Source organism: Ictalurus punctatus, chromosome 27 (genome assembly GCF_001660625.3).
Source record: "Ictalurus punctatus breed USDA103 chromosome 27, Coco_2.0, whole genome shotgun sequence".
Taxonomy (NCBI): Eukaryota; Metazoa; Chordata; class Actinopteri; order Siluriformes; family Ictaluridae; genus Ictalurus; species Ictalurus punctatus.
In genome coordinates this window covers 949,058-968,733 of record NC_030442.2, presented here as the reverse complement: position 1 = coordinate 968,733, position 19,676 = coordinate 949,058, and the positions used below count along the sequence as shown (strand labels likewise).

General features: G+C 40.1%; 2 protein-coding genes across 2 annotated transcripts; both read right to left on the bottom strand.

Moving 5' to 3' along the window:
• Positions 1-3,931: 3,931 nt before the first annotated feature.
• LOC108259565 (uncharacterized) lies at positions 3,932-10,191 on the bottom strand. Its single transcript, XM_017459147.3, has 5 exons — positions 10,138-10,191; positions 9,091-9,694; positions 7,094-7,225; positions 5,609-5,745; positions 3,932-4,584 (listed from the first exon to the last, which is right to left on the bottom strand). The coding sequence occupies exons 1-5, from the start codon at positions 10,144-10,146 to the stop codon at positions 4,345-4,347; spliced, it is 1,122 nt and encodes a 373-aa protein (XP_017314636.3). The 5' UTR covers positions 10,147-10,191; the 3' UTR covers positions 3,932-4,344.
• Positions 10,192-12,807: 2,616 nt separating this feature from the next.
• LOC108259564 (uncharacterized) lies at positions 12,808-19,590 on the bottom strand. The gene is made up of 7 exons (XM_017459146.3): positions 19,283-19,590; positions 19,044-19,150; positions 18,809-18,905; positions 16,137-16,494; positions 15,594-15,722; positions 14,848-14,987; positions 12,808-13,782 (listed from the first exon to the last, which is right to left on the bottom strand). The coding sequence occupies exons 1-7, from the start codon at positions 19,289-19,291 to the stop codon at positions 13,558-13,560; spliced, it is 1,065 nt and encodes a 354-aa protein (XP_017314635.1). The 5' UTR covers positions 19,292-19,590; the 3' UTR covers positions 12,808-13,557.
• Between the last annotated feature and the right edge of the window lie 86 nt (positions 19,591-19,676).

Sequence of the window (19,676 nt, the reverse complement as noted above, 5' to 3'; positions counted from 1 at the left end):
ATACCATGGGCACTGACACACCCCCATACCATGTGCACTGACACTCCCCCATACCATGGGCACTGACACACCCCCATACCATGGACACTGACACGCCCACATACCATGGGCACTGACACTCCCCCATACCACGTGCACTGACACTCCCCCATACCACGTGCACTGACACTCCCCCATACCATGGGCACTGACACGCCCCCATACCACCCAGACGATCGCCTCACCTGTTTCACATCACCTTCTTATTTCAACTTCTCACATCGCTATTAGTCCTAAACTGCCCCTGTCCCAACTTTTTTGGAACGTGTTGCATACATCAATTTCAAAATAAACATTTATCTTCAAAAAAAAAAAACCTATGCAGCTGATTACGTAAAACATCAAATACCTTGTTTTTATACGTTTTTTGTTTAAATACAAGTCAAAGTACATTGATAAAATAACTCCTCTTTGTTTTTATGATCATTTTCCATACTGTCCCAACTTTTTCCGAATTTTGGATGTAGCTCTGTACTCAAGACTGCCATCGTGGGGTCCATGACTACTGAGATCAAGTCAAGACCGAGTCTTAAGTGTATTGAAAACAAGTCAAGATGAAGTTCAAATGAAAGTGAGACAGAGTCACGATTGAAATAATAATAATAATTTAAAAAAAAACAGGGGACCTACGGTGGTGGGGACTCCTGGGCTGGAATCTTTACTGTATACACATGCACTATGACATGAATTTACAATTTCTCAAACCAGAAATAAAGCAAGGCTGCATTAAAGCAAAAAAACCCCCAACAAGTATAAGCAGAGATAGAGAGAGAGAGAGAGAGAGAGAGAGAGAGAGAGAGAGAGGAACCATCAACCCTTGTGGACAGTAAGTAAACAACACAGGTCCTGTAGAAACAAATATCATCTACACAGGGTGCATTGTCAGCCTTGTTAAAATATCATAGTGACATTGGATTAATAGACGATTTACCAGCTTTTCCATTACAAATATGGCCAAATACAACAAATATTTGTTGTTGAAGGCACTTTTTGAACAACTAGTTTTAAAGATACCGTTCAAATGATGAGGCTGATGTCAAACTTCTCACACCTTTCTTGTTTGCTGCGTTTTAGTGATGGTACCCAACGACCCAGTGACCCAGATACTCGAAGAGAGAAAGTTTTTACTACCGCGAGTTTCCTGACTTCTTTAAATAGGTGAAGTCGTTTCTACATGAAAAAACGCGCCGTTTTACGATAGTCTGGTCTGCTGTGTGTGTGATATCGACCAGAAATGGTACAATTTCTGAATATGAAACCAGTTTATTCCAGTAAAAGGGACACAATACCACAAGCTTAGCATTAACCCTCTACGTAGCCACCTAGCAAAGTGTGGTTAAGCCAGATGCTCTTCCAGAAACTTTAAACAGACAACATTTCACAGAATTTATGAGCATGCAAAAAAAAATTAGGAAATTAAATGTTTTTACTGCTTAAATAAATGGACAATCTAGTTCAATCTAGTTTAGTAATAAGATGCTATGAAAGCATGGAAGTCAAATAAAAATCAATTTACTAAGAAAAAATATTTAGAAGAAACTGTTTATCATAATATGAATTCAAATGTACATTGTACACCTTCATTATTCAAGATACTAACAAAGAGCCTGTACCTTTTGACTGAAATAGGTGTGGGAGAACATAAAAGGCCAGAAGTTTGATCAGTTACTACACCGTGAAACCAGTACTTTATAGGTCAATGTGAAGTTTTACTGGGAGCCAATGCCAGACCCAGACTGGTCATCGGGAGCACCAGGAGAATTCCCGTTGGCCTGATGACTGACTTGGTCCGCTGCCCTGCTGTTTTTAAACATGAAAATAAATAAATAAATAAATAAATAAATTTAACCATTATTATTTTATATTATTGCATGTCCAATGTACTCAAGTAAATAAGTCATAAGAGAAACTGAACATTTTAATGTATATGTATGGTTGAATCTCAGGTGTTTTAAGTATATTTAAGTCTAAAAAAACCCCCACATTTAACAACTAATGTGGTACTTTAATTTTAACTAAAAGAAATTTAGATTCTGTGCTCACAAATTACATTAAGGTTAAAAAGTTGTTGTTTTCCAGCAAGGTGGAGATAGTTCTGTTCATAGCAGTAGACCTAGTAAAGAAGTGACGGCTACATGAAAAATGGCTGAAAAAAAAGAAGTATTTTGTTCACCTCTCTTCTGCACTTAATGTACTTTTGTGAGTGAGAAGTAGAGCGTTACTGGGAGCTTTGCACTTCTGGTGCACAACCGGCCTGAAATTATGTCCCAGTCCGGGCCTGGCCAACGCGGTGTGGATAAGCTAGCGGTGATGTGGCCATATCTTCTAGTTCTAGTAAGGGCTCTGGCTGCTGCATTCTGGCCTAACTGGAGCTTGTTTGTGCTCCTAGTGGAACATCCAGACAGTAAGGCACTACAATAATCCAATCTAGAGGTAACAAAAGCATGAGCTGGTTTTTCTGAGTCATGTAGTGACATTACATTTCCGATCTTAGCAATATTTCTGAGATGAAAAGGGGCTATCCTAGTATCTATATGAGTTTCCAATGACAGACTTGAGTCAATAATCACAACATGGTCCGTTACTGCTGCACATGGTGGAACTGAAAGGCCACCTAGAGTTACTGTGAGATCAGAAGGCTTACTTATAACTGAATGTGGTCTTAGTATGTCGGTTATGTCAAAATTAAGTAGAAGAAAGTTACAAAGCACCCAGTGTCTGATGTCCTTTACACATTCCTCAACTTTATAAAGCTGGTGTCTCTCATCTGGCTTTGCTAGGCCTACATACAACATAAAACTGTGGGTCATCAGCGTAACAATGGAAGCAAATACCATATTTATGAATGAAAAAAAATACCCAGAGGTAGCATATCTAGAGAAAAAAGCAGTGGACCTAAAACAGAACCTTGTGGAAAAACCAAACTTTAGCTTAGTAAACATAGAGAAGTCACCATTTACATCTACAAGCTGATAATGATCAGTCAAATAAGATTCTAGACAGTAGAGGGTCATTCCCTTAACACCAACTAGATTTTCTAGTCTATCAAGGAGAATAATATGATGAATGGTGTCAAAAGCTGCACTAAGGTCAAGCGGCACAAGAAAGCAGACACAACCCTGATCAGAGGCCGGTAGTAGGTCATTTACTACTTTAACCAGCGCTGTATTAGTGTCATGATGAGGCCTAAAACCTGACTGATTTCATGACTGTTACTCCTATGTAAGTATGAGCATAACTGATGGACTACGACCTTTTCTAGGATTTTTCTAGATTTATAATTAAAATATTAATTATAAATCGAAAAGTATTAATTTAAACTCTGCGCATCTATGATCACCGCAGAAAGCGTAAATCAAAAGTAATTTGAATTCAGTTTGATGTTAAAACCAGTCAATATAACTGAGCCAGAAGGCAAATTTAATCCATTATAAAATGGCCATAATCACATTGGTGGATGACCTCAGACACAGATCAGTTCACAGTGGCGCTACTACCACGAAGTGTCTAAAAGGAGTGCCTCTAAATATTACAAGTGACTATATTAACTGTGGTTTTGGGAGGAGCATCTGATTTAACCACAGTCACGAACACACTCGGCACTCTACTATGGACGGCTATGGACATTTTTTTCCCCCTTTCCATTCTTGTGTGTTCTACTATGATATGCTTTCTGTTATCCAACATTCTAACAATTATCTAGCTAATATCAAACGCCCATATGACTGCTCTGCACCTGTTCCCTCCCATTGTCAAAACTTAAGCTAATAAATACAAGACAAATATGACCAACATACAATAATAATAATAATAATAATTTTGGGGCCCCTTTCAACTGGAGCCCATGATAGCCTGTGCGTAGCCCGGACAGAAGGAATTACTTCTTGACAAATATTGTTCATTATTTCTTTTTATTACAATACAGAATGTTTTAAGTGGAATTCACAAATGGATAATTACAAGATATATATATTTAATCATACAATGGAAAACTGCAGATCTTTCAACAAAGGTTAGCTGCGTAACATAGCTTGTTACATTGTACACGTAACAATTCGAGTAACATCACACATTCATATGATGAGCATTTAAAGAAACAGAAAACTGCAGCTGGAACCAGGTCATTTAGTTGTTTAGTCTTTTTGGACTAAAAAAACTACACTAGTACATTCCTATGAAATCTAGAGATGAACTTAGCGCCAGTCTCTCTCTGCTGATGATAGATTTACAATGATCAATATCTTATAACTGAATTTCATTGCAATTTAATCCACATCTCTTCATATGAACTGTAAATAGTAGGGTCTATTGGGGTGAAATACACAGTTGTGATGAAGGGAAAATTCTGAAGGTATTTTCTTCAACGTTCTCCTCTAGTCTAGTACATGCATAGGCTAAGCCAGACCTTGTGTGGATGTACCAACCATGGCATGCGGCCGACTCAAAGCGCCGAAGTGTGTCCTTCTGAGTCGTGAGGAAGAAGACAAAAGGCCATGTGGTTTTGTCACTCTTACAGATGGACTTCAGTTTATCTTGCTCCCAGTTCTGCAATACAGTTTTCAACACATTAGGTGAGTTCACAAGGCCTGCAGCTAATGATGTTTATAAACAGCTCATGCATTCTGAACTGAAGATCTAATGGAGAATTTAGCAGTAGACCACAAATCTTTTTACTGCACTTTTCTTTTGATTTTGAAGTATTTTTTTTTTTTTTGCCATTGACGCCTCTTGGATAAGTGCAGTGCGTTTAAAATTAAATGAACATTTTGGCCAAAATTTTAATTGATCTCTTATAGCAAATGAAGTCAATGTTTGGTGTCTGAAATTGGCGTCTCCAGTTAGAAGGCTGTTGTGGTTAACTCTTATAGCTTCCAGTTTAGCATAGCACAAACTGAATTACTAAATAATCACTCAGGGCCTGATATACTATGTACATAAGGAGGTGCAGTGCAAAGCACAGCTTGATGGTATGGATAAAACCCCCCCCCCCCCCCCCCCTTTTTTTTTCATAGCAAATCATGATGATCACCATCAGAGCCCCTTGTGACACCTCTTCAAAACCATTCTGCAGATTCAACTTCATGGCATGCTTCAATTCACAAACTTGTGTGATATCACCTTGAGGTAGAAATGTCTGATTCGACAATAAGGACACTCCCCAGTCATCTAGGCACTAAATCGCGTGAGGCAAGCTGACCACCAGAGTGTTCTCAACAGTTCTCCCAGTCTTTTTTTTTTTTTTTGCCAAAGTAATCATTACTAGAAAGGCAGGTTTATTAGAAGGTAGAGCAAGATTTTCATGAAAAACGTTCAGCCATAGTGAGGCAAATCAATGGTCAAAGTATATTTTATCCATGGGATTCTGGAGGTGGGATCCCGAATCAGAATGGATCAAGGGGTGGGATTTGAACCCCCAGCCTTGGCGGTATGAGGCAAATATGCTAACCACTAAGCTACCATGTCTTCCAAAACAAAACAAAAATCCCCAAATACTTATTTTTACTAACACTTTTGTTAAATACAAATGTATATAAGAAGGCAGACAGTTTTTCACTGGATTATTCCTTACCTCAACAGTGAGAACTGCTTTATCATTCTTGTACATGCATTTCAGAAATCGATTTGAACCGCTGAAGTTTAATATGACAGGCTGACCTTTGTGCATATCTTCCATATTTGACTTGTAGTAGTATATTGTCATGCTATCTAAAACACAGAAAACATGCAAAACTTAAAATGTGTTATATAAACAGAAAATTACTGTTAAAAACACACACACACACAAAGGACAAAGCATGATTTGTTAAAAACAAACAAACACAAAAAACAAACATATATATATATATATATATATATATATATATATATATATATATATATATATATATATATATATATATATATATATATAGGTCATTTTGAATTTGATGGTCGCAGCACGTCTCAAAAAAGTTGGGACGGGGGCAAGAAAAGGCTGGAAAAGTAAGTGTTACTAAAAAGAAAGCTTAAAGGAGGTTCATTGGGAACAGGTCAGTAAGATGATTGGGTATAAAAAGAGGATCTTAGAGAGGCGGAGTCTTTCAGAAGTAAAGAAGGGCAGAGGTCCAACAAGAATTTCAGATGAATGATCCTGAATGTAAAATTGCGACGACTATAAATATCTCATTGTCTACAGTACATAATGGGACATAAGGGACAAGGGATTGAAAATCAATACTGCATGCCCGTGATCTTTGAGCCCTCAGGCGGCACTGCATTAAAATCAGGCCTGATTCTGTAATGGAAATCACTGCATGGGCTCAGAAACACCTCCACCTCTGGGACAAAGCTCATTTAAAATGGACCGAGGCGACGTGGAAAACTGTTCTGTGGTCAGACAAATCCAAATTTAAATTCTTTTTGGAAACCCTGGACGCAGTGTCCTCTAAACTAAAGAGAAGTGAAGAGGAGAGGGACCATGAGGCTTTTTTATTAGCACTCAGTTCAAAAGCCTGCGTCTCTGATGGTATAGGGTGCATTAGTATCTCTGGAATGGGGAGCTTGCACATCTGGAAAGGCAACATCAGTGCTGAAAGATATATACAAGTTTTAGAGCAACACCTGCTTCCATCCAGAGACTCCGCCTCTCTAAGATCCTCATTTTATACCCAATCATGTTACTGACCTGTTCCCAATTAGTTGCAAAATGTTCCTCCAGCTGTTTATTTTTACTAACACTTACTTTCCCAGCCTTTTGTTGCCCCCGTCCCAACTTTTTGGAGACGTGTTGCGGCCATCAAATTCAAAATCAGCTCATTTTTCTCATTTCTCATTCTCATATCCTCATGTTCTATTGTGAATAACAGAGTAAGACTTATTTTTGTCATCATCCGCAAAAGTGTATGAATGATGGAGAGAAGCCAATTTGATGTGTTGCTGCATGCACTGTGCTTAAACTGTGCATTTAAGCGTGTACACCAGATTTGTACACCCATTACACACTGTTTGTATAACACCCTGTTGTTTTGTGCAAAATGTGTTTACACCTAAAAACAATCTATGATCGTGTACCTACCGTATTTGTAATTATTCATGCAAGCCCTTCTTCTACGTCTTGGGGTGAAATGTTCAGGCTGGACGATGGTGTGTCCTAAACTCTGGATCAGAACCTGATCCTTTTCGTAATGTTTAATGATAGATTGGCAAACTGCGGAGGGGAAAATACTGTTATCCCACAAAAAGGTCAATATGCACATATTTACTTGAACAGTTTTATGTACTTTTGTGAAACAACATAAATACTGTTTATAGGACTTATTATCTGCAATAAAATGTATTGTATTGCATTGTAACAGTTCAGACAGCTTGTATCTAGTATCAATTGGATACAAATGGAGTCTTATCAAACCACTTTATACAGTAAAATGTTATTGTTTGCGATCTGGTCTGTAGAGACGTAACTGAATTGTATTGCAGACCTTCTGACTTGAAAGCAGGTTCACTGCTTTAGCAAGGTCCATTAGAGATACCTATCTTGGTTAACTGATGTTTTGTTCTAGTTCCTTACTTTCTGGACCACCAGTGTGGAAAATTTGGGGGATTTCTGTGCTCTTTCCTTGCAAGTAGCAAAGTAACCTTGTGACCATAACCCCACGTGGGTAGCCTATATAAAGTTCCTTCCACATCACATTTGTACTATTTCCCGTTCTTGTTGTTTTTTTTCTGAGAGAGAGGTTGAGGATGTGGATAAAAATCTGAAATATAGTTCCCTGCACGAGGAGTTTCAATAGTTCACTCTTTGACCTCAGTATATAAATGAAGCTTGCAAACTATATAAATACTGCTAATAATTCATGATTCTTCCTCGGACACTGTGTGTTTGCAGAAGCTGAGGTTGCTGAATGCTCTAAAAGGGAAAGGAACGTCCTTTGCTGTATGGCTGCAGCAGGAACAGAGCTTGGTTGCCAGAAAGCAGAAAAGTGAATGCTTTTACAGGAATGCAGAGTGAGTTGCATGGGAGCTGTTAGTATCTAATTCTGGGGAGCCTGGTATAGGTGCAGTATATGCACAGACAGTCTCCGATGTACTCACAGTGGCTGCTTCTCATTCACTAAACTCGAGCAGTGAACCCACTCCTGAGTGCTGAGAGCCTGCCATCAGGACGTTCAGAGGATCAGAGCGTAATGCAGGAGTGTGGCACAGAAGCAGTAGCAAACACACTGCAGGATGGTATTAAGGCTGCATTATGGAAATTATTGCTAGATCTCCCAATCGACACAGCTGCGTGAACGAACAACCCAGTAGAGATATGTGGTGATACACGTGGTGGAGATCTAGCAACCATATTCCTGCAAAACTTAAAAAAACAACAACCAGTGGATGAATGGAGTTATGTAGGATACAGCATTGGCCACACTGGTGCTGCTGGGGTGTGACAGTCTTTCCAAGACATAAAGTGTCAGAAGTGCTGAATTTGAAAACACTGAAAATACAAATTCACTTATACAGTAGCTCATTGCTGAACAGCAATAGATAACAATATCACATCTTTAAGTGATTCTCAGTCTCTCATGATCTGGAACCTAAAGCCTTTTTGTTGATGATAATGGCCAATGACAAGCATGAACTATATAGACTACCTATCTAGGGTTATGGACATGAGTTGACAACTACGGTACTTGTACTCAGCATTAAATAAGCACATGAGTATCTCCACTACGACCAAGGGAAAGCACCCTGGCTATTCCTGGAAGGCATGTACATTTCGAGCAACTTTCCTGAAACTAATCTTTATCATGTAACTTCAGGTCGTCTCATTCTTAAACGTTAGAAAAACATCCCCCAAACCTTCTCAGATCGAACATACAGCGGTTATATACGTTCCCAAGTTTCAGTCATTTTACAGGGTGCATTAGCATTTAGCATAATGTTTGTTTACACTTCACTGGTAGTTTTGTTGGACCTGTTCTGAATTTGATGCTCACCGATATGACTGAGCACTGTCATCACTGTACCACATGTTAAACAAACAAACAAACAAAAAAGTATGTGATTCTTTGGTTTAGGCCTCACCTGATGTAATCTCACACTGCTTGGTGTAGGTGCACCAGGTCATGCAAAAGTTTTTGCTCTTAGACAACACTTCATCCACAGAAAATGTGTCTTCTGTATTGTCTTCTGTACCGTCTTCTGTATTATCTTCTGTACTATCTTCTGTACTGTCTTCTGTACCGTCTTCTGTACCGTCTTCTGTACTGTCTTCTGTACCGTCTTCTGTATTATCTTCTGTACTGTCTTCTGTACCGTCTTCTGTACCGTCTTCTGTACCGTCTTCTGTATTATCTTCTGTACCGTCTTCTGTACCGTCTTCTGTACCGTCTTTTGTATTATCTTCTGTACCGTCTTCTGTACCATCTTCTGTACTGTCTGTATTGTCTTCTGTACCGTCTTCTGTACCGTCTTCTGTACTGTTTGTATTGTCTTCTGTACTGTCTGTATTGTCTTCTGTAATACCTGCCACACATTCAGACTCTAGCTTCTGTGGATATTCTCCTTTTTCATCTAGACACACGTCTCTAACCATGACCAGATGGAAGTGCAAGAGGATGTTCTCCTTTTTGTTGTCAGACTCCAGGCATTCATTATTTTTCTCATCCATACTCAACTGCTGTATAATCTGCTAACATGATAAGAAATGGACTGATTTAGGCTGATATCAGGATTTAAAATAATAATAATAATAATAATAATAATAATAATAATAATAATAATAATAATATAAGTATAATAATACTTATAATAATAACAGTATAATTAGCCAGTTGTTATATTATTCCTAAATGTATTGCCCATCTAGCACTCAGATCCTGTCGTAGTGATTAATTGTACGTATACGTGCAGGGCAGCTTGTTGAGTCACCAAGATAAATTATCAAATAAATAATGTGAGTCTTGAATGATTAAAGACAAACTTGTTGACCATGTTAAATTAAAAGAAGGAAATTGAGACTAAATTAATTCAGGGCAGCTTTTCTTTAAAACATGTGAGTAACCTCTACAGACAGACAGACAGACAGACAGACAAACCGACACACACACACATGAATAGAGAGTACTATACCTGTTCCATGTTGCTCTTCTGGTTATCAATGGCTCTATCAACAGTGCAAGTTAGTGTGGGTTTTATAGTGTCAGTAGTGGGTTGAGCTTCTGTGTAAATATTCACGTGTGGAAAAAAAAGGAAGTCTGTTGAGTAGCCAGAAAGTAACATGTACAGTTACAGGAAAGTTCTGGAGCATGTATGAGTCAACTGTAGATTAGTTGCTGTATTGTTTATTTATTTTATTCTTCAGTGCTCACAACACAGACCATTAAGATACAGACCATTAAGGTACAGACCATTAAGGCACGTTTATTCAATGCTTTGTATAAGTGTTGTGGTAGTTCAGTAAGCTTTTCTGTTTCAGAGGAACTCAGATAGAAACTGGAAACGTGTAATACTATGGTCACAATGTGTCTAGAAATGCACCCGTCTCACTGAGGAATGGGAAAGGGAAACAAGGGAAGTGAAAATTGAAGGGAACATTAGTCAGCAGGTCACTTAATTTTCCTTTGTGCTGTTATTTACATGAAATTTCACTTATTCGGGTACTTTTATTTGGTCACTAACATGAGTTCATAGGCAGTGCTGTCTATCACGCTGTCTATAATAACGCCAGGGCCGGATTTAGTGATTTGGGGCCCTAAAGAAAATATAGGAATAGGGGCCCTAATTTCAGTGCTTTAACATCGATATTTTCAGCCCGGCTGTTTCGCTTCATTTTTACTCTGTGTGTCTTACACGTGATGTAAGTTTGGTACTTTCTTCCTGAATCATTTCAGCAGATGTGCAGTACAATTGTGTAACAGTCCAATGTAATAGGTACTGTGTGTGTGTGTGTGGTGGGGTCGGGGGGGACTCCACGTTGCGTTTAGCATAACACTATGGGAGCGACTCTCGCGCGCGACCGGTATCTGAAGCTTGAGTAAAATCATGCCTCTATTTAGAGGCCTGCCGTGATCAGGTGACGTGGCGATTAAGCGTGTCGCGTGATATATATATGGCACCTGTGAACCGCACCGTCAGCCTTATTATCTTCAGCGAAACTGCATGTCGGTTGTTTGTATAAAAAACAAAAGACGCTTCATTTCCTCTCTTTCTTTTTTCAATATCTCTGAACTTTTCTATCCCTTTAAAAAAAAGAGAAGAAAAAAAAGTAATGAGCGAGAGAGAAAAATATGAGTGAGAGAATCCAGGAAGTGTGTATGCGCTCAAGTGGCGGCTTTTTGTCTTGTGGTGTGAGGAATGCCAGCCAGACCCAGTGAAGTGCGCAATAGCTACAGTCCTGGAGTTCTTACAAGGACGTTTCTCAGCGGGGTGGGCTCCTTCTATAATCAGGGTTTACGTGGCCGCTATTTTGGCCAGCCACGCCCCTGTTGATGGAGCCTCTGTGGGGCAACATCCTCTAACTTCGAGATTTATGCGTGGTGTCAGGAGGCTGAGGCCCATCTGCTGGCCGTGCATACCTTCCTGGGACCTTCTGTGATCCTGGAAGGTCTGTCAAGGGCCCCATCTGAGCCCTTAGAGTCAGTCTCAGAGAAGCTTCTGACTCTAAAGGTAGCTCTTCTGCTGGCCCTGACATCTCTCAAGCAAGTAGGAGATCTACAAGCTCTCTCTGTTGCCCCTTCCTGCCTTGACTTTGCACCTGGATTAGCCAAGGCCAGATTATTATTCCTAAAGTGTCTAGGTCTGCTGCCCAACCTGTGGTGTTGCAGGTTTTCTGCCTCCTCTGTTCCTCACACCGGAACATGAGAGAATGCACCGATGGTGTCCAGTAAGGGCTCTCTGTACTTACGTCCACCCCTCTGGCCAGTGGCGTAAGTCGGAGCAGCTGCTGGTCTGCTTGGTGGCGACAGTAGAGGTGATGCTGAGTCGAAGCAGTGCATCTCTAATTGGATCGTGGAAGCAGTCTTTATCGCTTATGAGGTGCGCGGTCTCGCTACGCCTCTGGCATAAGGACTCATTCCACTAGGGCGTCGCCTTCTCGAAGGCTTTGTCCTTACAGGATGTGTGTGCTGCTGCAGGGTGGCCTACGCCACACACATTCATTCGATATTACAGCCTGGATATTCATTCTGACCCGGGCTCGAGTGTCTTGCAGTGACCCTCGGGCTTGGGTCTTTTTGAACAGGCCGTACCCTCGGTATGACGGAGTGGGTATTCTCGTTCCCACACTGTTACGCTAAACGCAACGTGGAGCTCCCTTTGAAAGGGAACGTCTGGGTTACGCATGTAACCCTGTTCCCTGAGAAGGGAACGAAACGTTGTGTCGCTTTGTCATACCGGGGCAGGCCTGCGAATTGCGTCTTCGCTTCAGATAATAGAGGCTGACGGCGCGGTTCACAGGTGCTGTATATATATGCGCTTAATTGCCACGTCACCTGATCATGGCAGGCCTATAAATAGGCATGATTTTACACAAGTTTCAGATACCGGTCACACGCAAGAGGCGCTCCCATAGTGTTATGCTACACACAATGTCTCGTTCCTTCTCAGGGAGCAGGGTTACATGTGTAACCCCGATGTTTCTTAACCATAAGTTTCTGCAGCGTTTTCATGGCCCTTGGTAGCCTAATGGTAAAGTCCACCCTGGCTAATGCTGTCCAGGACTACCTTTTGTTTGCTATTAGAGAAATGATAACCACAATCTAGCAGCAATAAACACAGTCAATAAGTATACACACGAACAGATACTGAAAACACACTTATACGTTTCTTTATTATGTGAAAGCCATAAACATTAATGTGTACAAAACTGCAGAGTTAGATAGTTGACATGATGATCGTTATCATGTATTGTGTGAATACAGTAGATATAAATATTCAATAGTACTATAGATATTGGTATAAAACACTTTTCACTACTATAACAGCATAAAAAATAATAATGCCCGTTAAGCACGAAGCACAAAAACAACAATTATTAACTTTACATAAAACATTCTTGGAGCATTAAATTCTTCATTCTTAACGAGAACATTCAGAAACGATACAGAATAAACTCGTGCACAATACAATTTAACAGATGTATCAAAGAAAAGCACATACTATAAAAATGAGTGTGAAAAAAAGTGTGTAAAAATCAATAAATTGTGATATGATACATATTTACGTAATACTGCAATAGCAGTTAAAAGTTGCACATCAGCTCGGAGTAAAAGTGGGCATTTAATACTGATCAAAAATTGCTTCGCATATACAAGACATTACTAGAAGGCTAGTGCCACTAATAAGTACAGTAATTAAAATGAGTAACATTTTAAGTCAAGTGTGACGAATTATAATGAGAGAAAAATATCATTGGCTTGATTAATGTCACATGATCTCAGCACCGTTGTGTTTATTCTGGTGATCATGAAATCATACCTCTTACCAATGTGAATATGTTGTAGCTGAAACCCACAACCCAAGTTTAGGGGTCTAAATATCTAAGAAATGTTTTTATTTGTTTCCTAACTGGATGATGATGTAGAAGGTACTCTCACTGTAATTTGTTCCTTGGTCCACGCAGACCAAGCCAGAAGGTTTGGTGTGGATGAACCAACCACTGTACGCAGCCGACTCAAAGCGACGGTGGTTGTCCTTTGTAGTTTTCAGGTAGAAGACAAAAGGCCACGTGCTCGGGTCATCCTTACAGATAGACTGCAGCTTGCTTTTGTCGCAGCACTGAAACAGAAAACCAACACGACAGAACTTTGTAGCCCATCGGTTCTTACGGGAATAACAAGATCGGAGTCTATGCGAATAGTGTCGGATAATCTGGACTTCAGTTAGAATCCTTCATGGTTCTTCAGTAGATGTGTCTTCATTCAGAATTAGCGAAGGCCCTCAGTTGAATTAGAATATGTCTTCAAGACTACTTGACATTCGGCGTGAGTTAAAATGTTTATACACGGTCATTTAGGCTAGAGGTGTGTGCATGACCGGTTTATAAATCCCACTCGTGGCCAATCCGGAAGGACACCTGCCTACTCCTGCAGACATTCATGACTATTCCTGCCCATTCCAGTAGACACGCTGGACTAATCCTTCCCATTCTCACAGACACTCTTGATCAACTCCGCACCCTCCGCTGACACTCTTGACCAATCTCACCCATTGCTGCAGGCATGCCTGAATAATCCCGCCCACTTGTGCAAACACTCTTAACCAGTCCTGCTCATTCTCGCAGACGCTCTTGACCAATTCCAAAGATACTCTTACTCAATCCCATTGACACTCTAGGCTAATGTACTCGACTAATCCCAGCATTTATTTATTTATTTTATTTTACTTTTGACCAGTCTTGCAGTTCTTGTTTTCACCTGCCTGCAATATTTTCTGACAAAATTACTGTTTTAACTTCCACTATTTTACTTTCATGTCATATGGCAGGCGTCCTTATTCAAAGCAACTTATAGAAGTGAAAGGCCATTTGGCTCATTTATACAACTAAGCAGTTGTCGTAGCTTGGTGGTGCTCAGATTTGATCGCCTGACCTTCCAAGCAGTAGTCCTAAATCTTAACAATTAAGCTACCAGTGCCGACAGCACCACTTTTTGTTGAGTCCCATGAGTTCCCAGAGTTCCCAGTCCCATGAGTTCCCAGACATGATGCGCACTAACCTCTGTATTTGTACTCCCCTGTAACTGTCTGTGTATTTTACATGTTTGATACTGGATCTGTAAGACATGTTTTACAAAACCCCTCGTTTCACTACATTTTTGTGTTCTTGAATGGACCGTTTCTTACCTCAACGATCAAAGCTGGTCTGCCGTTCTCACACACGCATTTAAGGAAGTTGGTCGAGCCGCTGAAGTTCAAAACAACAGGAACGCCTTTATCGAAATCTTCTGCTGCATTTGACATATAGTAGTAGATTGTGATGTTCTCTGTAAGACAGGCGGCATGCATGCTTTAAATTTGGACTTAAGAATGAGAATAGTTTTTCACTCGCATGGCATGATTTGTTAAAATAGTCATCCGGGCAGTTCCTCTTCTACAGCGAAGCCCTGAACGTAGCGCAATTTCACTGACCTGGAAATCTACACTATATGACCAGAACGATAGTATCACATCCATTTGTGTGCCTTCCACAAACTGTTGCCAAATAGTTTGAAGCACACAAGAAAGTCTTTGTATTAAGTTCCTTTACTGGAGCTTAGAGGCAGAGCACAAACCTGTTCCAGTAACGACAATGCCCCTGTGCACAGGAAAAATATGTTTCACCAAAGTTGGTGTGGAAGAACTAGAGTGCCGTGACCATAATCTATGAATACCTTTGGGATGACTTGAAACTCATCACCTTACATTCTAAAAACTAGGAGAAAGCCTTCCCAGAAGAATGGTGGCTATTATAACAACAAAATCTTATGGATGTGATTAGTCACTTATCCATGTGCTGTACTTTGTATATGTATTTTATATGTAGTATTTTTTTAATACTTATTTTGATTAGCCAGACTATCATGTAGCTTGGAAGTTGATCCTGTACTAACCTGTGGTGGCATTGCTTATGCAAGGCAGTTCTCGTTGGTGGATGTTTTCAGGACAGATGGCCTTTTGCAGTAAACTCTGGATCAAAACGTGACCTTTTTCGAAACGTTTTCGAATATATTCTCTGTAAGCTGAAGAAACAGAAGCTTCATGAGCACTATGCACACATACACTGACACTTGACTACTAGTTCTACTTTACTATATGTTGACTGGATATGAACTGAATTGGTACAGCATATGGTTGCACAAAGGTCTCAATAAGTCTCGATACATTCAGTAAGTGTTGACGTGTTGACGTGTTGCTTATTCGACAGTGTTCTCAAATCACATTTTGGCACGTAGAACAAAGAGTACAATCGTGTCTGCGGTTCTGGAGTTAACCAAATGTGTGTGAATGAATGTTTTAAAGAACGTTTACAGTGGTTTCTTTTATAGGTCAGTGATGTAATACGCATTGCGAACAGAACTAAATGAATCACTGAGGTTAGTTATCAGTTTACTACAGCATGGTAAACAAAAAATTTACGTTGTTTTAGCCCTGACCTGATGTGACCTTAGTCTGCTTAGTAGCCACAACAAAGTCACTGAGGGTGCACCCTGCGGCACCACAGCTGCTGCAGGGGTTTTGGGAGTCGCATCCTCGTGCTTGCAGAATCGCTACACTTGTGTTAGTCATGGACACGAGCAGAATTTCCTTGTTCGTGAAAGAAGCGCCTTCCATATCACCGCTCTCCGCGTCACACTCTTCTGGCGCCTGTGGGTTTTCTTCATCTTTATCCAGACATGTTTGTCTAACCATGGCCAGACTGAAGTCTAAAACGGTCATTTCCCGGTGGTAGGGTCTCATGCTTTCAGACTCTGGGGATTTCTTCTGTGCCTCAACACTCGCCCGGTGCAAAGTCTGCAAACACAAGAAAAAAAATGAACGGAATCCTCAACGGGCGTGATAACAGCGAGTGTTTACAATACAGTGAGGGAAAATAAAGATTCAGACCCTTTAGTGTTTGTTATTTAACAGCGCATACACCCACTTCAAATTTACACATAATGTTTGACTTTGTATGTGTAAATATGCAACAAACAAGAAGTTTGTACTGAATTCATAAGCGTACTGTGGTTGGGACGATTTCACTCGAGTAGCGTTCATGGTGAAGGTGAAGGAGTTCCTAATGGCCTCAGGGACAACATAATTAAACAACACTCGCTACAGAGCCAGAGCAATATTCAGGTGGAAAGTTCATGGAACCACATCTAATCATTCCCAAAACAAGTGTGCCGTGTAAGATTTCACACCATCCTCACATCACAGATATGGAAGGTAAGAGAGAATCCATCAGTCACTTGAAAAGAGCTGCAGGACGACCTGAAAGCAGCACGAACAGCAACCGATGAGAGAGCGATAAGCAATGAACTGCACCAATCATCTCCCTTCTTACCGCCTCTGCCAAACTCCTCGAATAAAGAAGCTCGGAGATGCACATCTAAAAGCATTTAGACAAATCAGAGCTCTTTTAGGAACAATATACTCAGGTCAAATTAAACAAAAAATAGAACTCGTTGGGAATCATTTTTGTCAGTTTGTCATATTTGGAAAGCAAAGGGTTGCCCGTATGATTCAAGAGCACCATACACACAGTGAAGTACGGAGACGATATAGGGATGCTACTTTACACATCATCAAAACATGAAACATGAATGGAAAGACATACGGGACTTTAGAGGAAGTAAGTCTCCACTTCTTGTTTGTCAAATTGACTGCAACCAAAAATGCATCTTTCACTTCCTGTGCAGTTCCCATAGACGTTGTCTGTAGAAATTCTTTATTGCGGTTATATAACAATCAGTATCATCAGTAATGTCAATAAGTAGAATAATATACTACATGTGAGTGGTAGAAAGTAACAAACTACATATAGTACTTTCATTACAGTACTTAAGTACATGGGTACCGTAACAGTACTTTTTAGAGTATAATGAAATCATAGTACTTTTGCTTGATTTGGGGGAAAAAAAAAATCTAATTTGATCACCATTACACAATTAATTACTCATTTAACTATTTTAACATTTCATCACTTCACACACTGATTCAAGTGAAGTGAGTCACAGCGATTTTACTCAAGTCAGTGTGTTTTGAAACTTTTCCTTTAAAGAGTAGAAGTAACGATAAATTTTTCCATCCATCCGTCGTCTGTACAACGTATCCTACACAGGGTCCCAGGGGAGTCTGGAGTCTGTCCCGGGGAATTCGGGGCACGAGGTGGGGTACACCCTGGACGGAAAACCCTGAAGCATGGGGAGCATGTAAATCTGAGGTGTGAGGCAACCGTGCTAACCACTAAGCCACTGTGTAGCAATTTAATGTGAATCAAAAAGCACTCATGTATATGGATCTTTATCAGCTCATTAGTCCTGTAATTGAGTAACGGTTACATACTGTACAAACAGGAACCATGAAGCTGTGATCTGGAGTCTTATTAGGCAGAAAGGCTATTTACTGACGCTTAGCACTGTGTAACGGATTTCATTTAATCGTGTAGTAAGGTTGTGGTAACCCTGGGTGTTTCTGCATTCATTATGTGTATGTATGTATGTATATGTGAGGAACACCTTTTGTGCCTGAAAAGATCGATCTCAACATCATATAGTCTGGTGGAAAGGGGGGAAATATGCAGAAGACGCTGGAAAAGCACAGAACGTACAGGTGGACAGTTTAACTGCTCAGGACAAACAAGGGACTCATGAAGAACTCTCACAGAACATAAACACGTCATGCCGTGGATCATCCAGGTAACGACACACAGTATTATTAATAAAGGGTGTGTGAACTATTGAACCGGGTAATTTTTATAAATTCAGCTATAATCTTGCCTCGTGGACGATATGTAAACATCTGTTATATGAAGTAGCTTCTTCAGGACAGGACTAAATAAAATATAACATGGGAATTTTATGATCCGTCTTATTTTGTTTAAAGTATTAAGATTTTGCAGATTCTACAAGGGGTATGTAAACTTTTGGGCACAACTGTAATTTAATAAATCAGACACCTGATTCATTCACAGCTCACTCTGAGTGTGTATGTGTATGTGTGTGTGTGTGTACCACTGTGAAATGGTTCTGAAGATCATTTATCCGTACTAATATATATATAACACCTGAGTGAAACTGGACAGCCACAGTGATGTGTTGTGTGAAAGAGAGAAACTACTCACCAGGAGTGGAGACCCTGAGCTTAGCATCATGGCGAACACATTCGGAGGCAAATGCTGAGTTTCGACATCATTTATCATCAGGAGCTTGTCCCCTTTCCTACAGAATGAAAGAGGCAGAAACCATAACGTTATTCCATATGCTACACTGTTCATCAGTAATGTAAATGACACACTCACATTAAGACGACAGTGAAAGTATAACTGAATGTATTTGTGTGGTGCTGGTCTTTATTACCTGCCAAAATCACTAGGCGTACTGGTCAAAACATTATCCACTTCATAACAGTGCTTGCCTTCGACCACAGTGTGAACCAAGGCGACACCGCCGCTGAGAAAACTCTCCTAGAAAAACACTTGTTCAAATTAGGTGAAGTCAACTCAAGACAGATAAAGCTTTGTTTTTCATAAACCACTGGAATAACCTTTATCAGCTTAACCCGACAGACAGACGGACACACAGACGGACAGACGTACCTGTTCCATGTCGCTATCCTAGCAGACAGTAACGACTCTGGCGACAGCGTGAGATTTTGCTCTATTATAAACCATTAGGTAGTGGGTTGGGCTTCAGTACGGACACTTATTTGTAGCATATGATCTCACTGAACCGAGAGCATGCCCACAAATAAAAAAGGAAGTGTCGCAAAGCCACAGTGGGGGAAGAAGAGGCCAGAAAACAATATGTTAGTTACAGATTAGGAAGAAGCCAAGCTCAAGGGGGAAAGGTATAAAGACTTGAATGAGAGAAGAGGTACACCGAATAAGGATGTAAGTATTAATAGATTGTGTGAGGTCGGGGAGGATTTATTCAGACTTGATTCTGACTCACAATGACAGTTCCTTTTCTTTTATTGATTTATTTATTAAT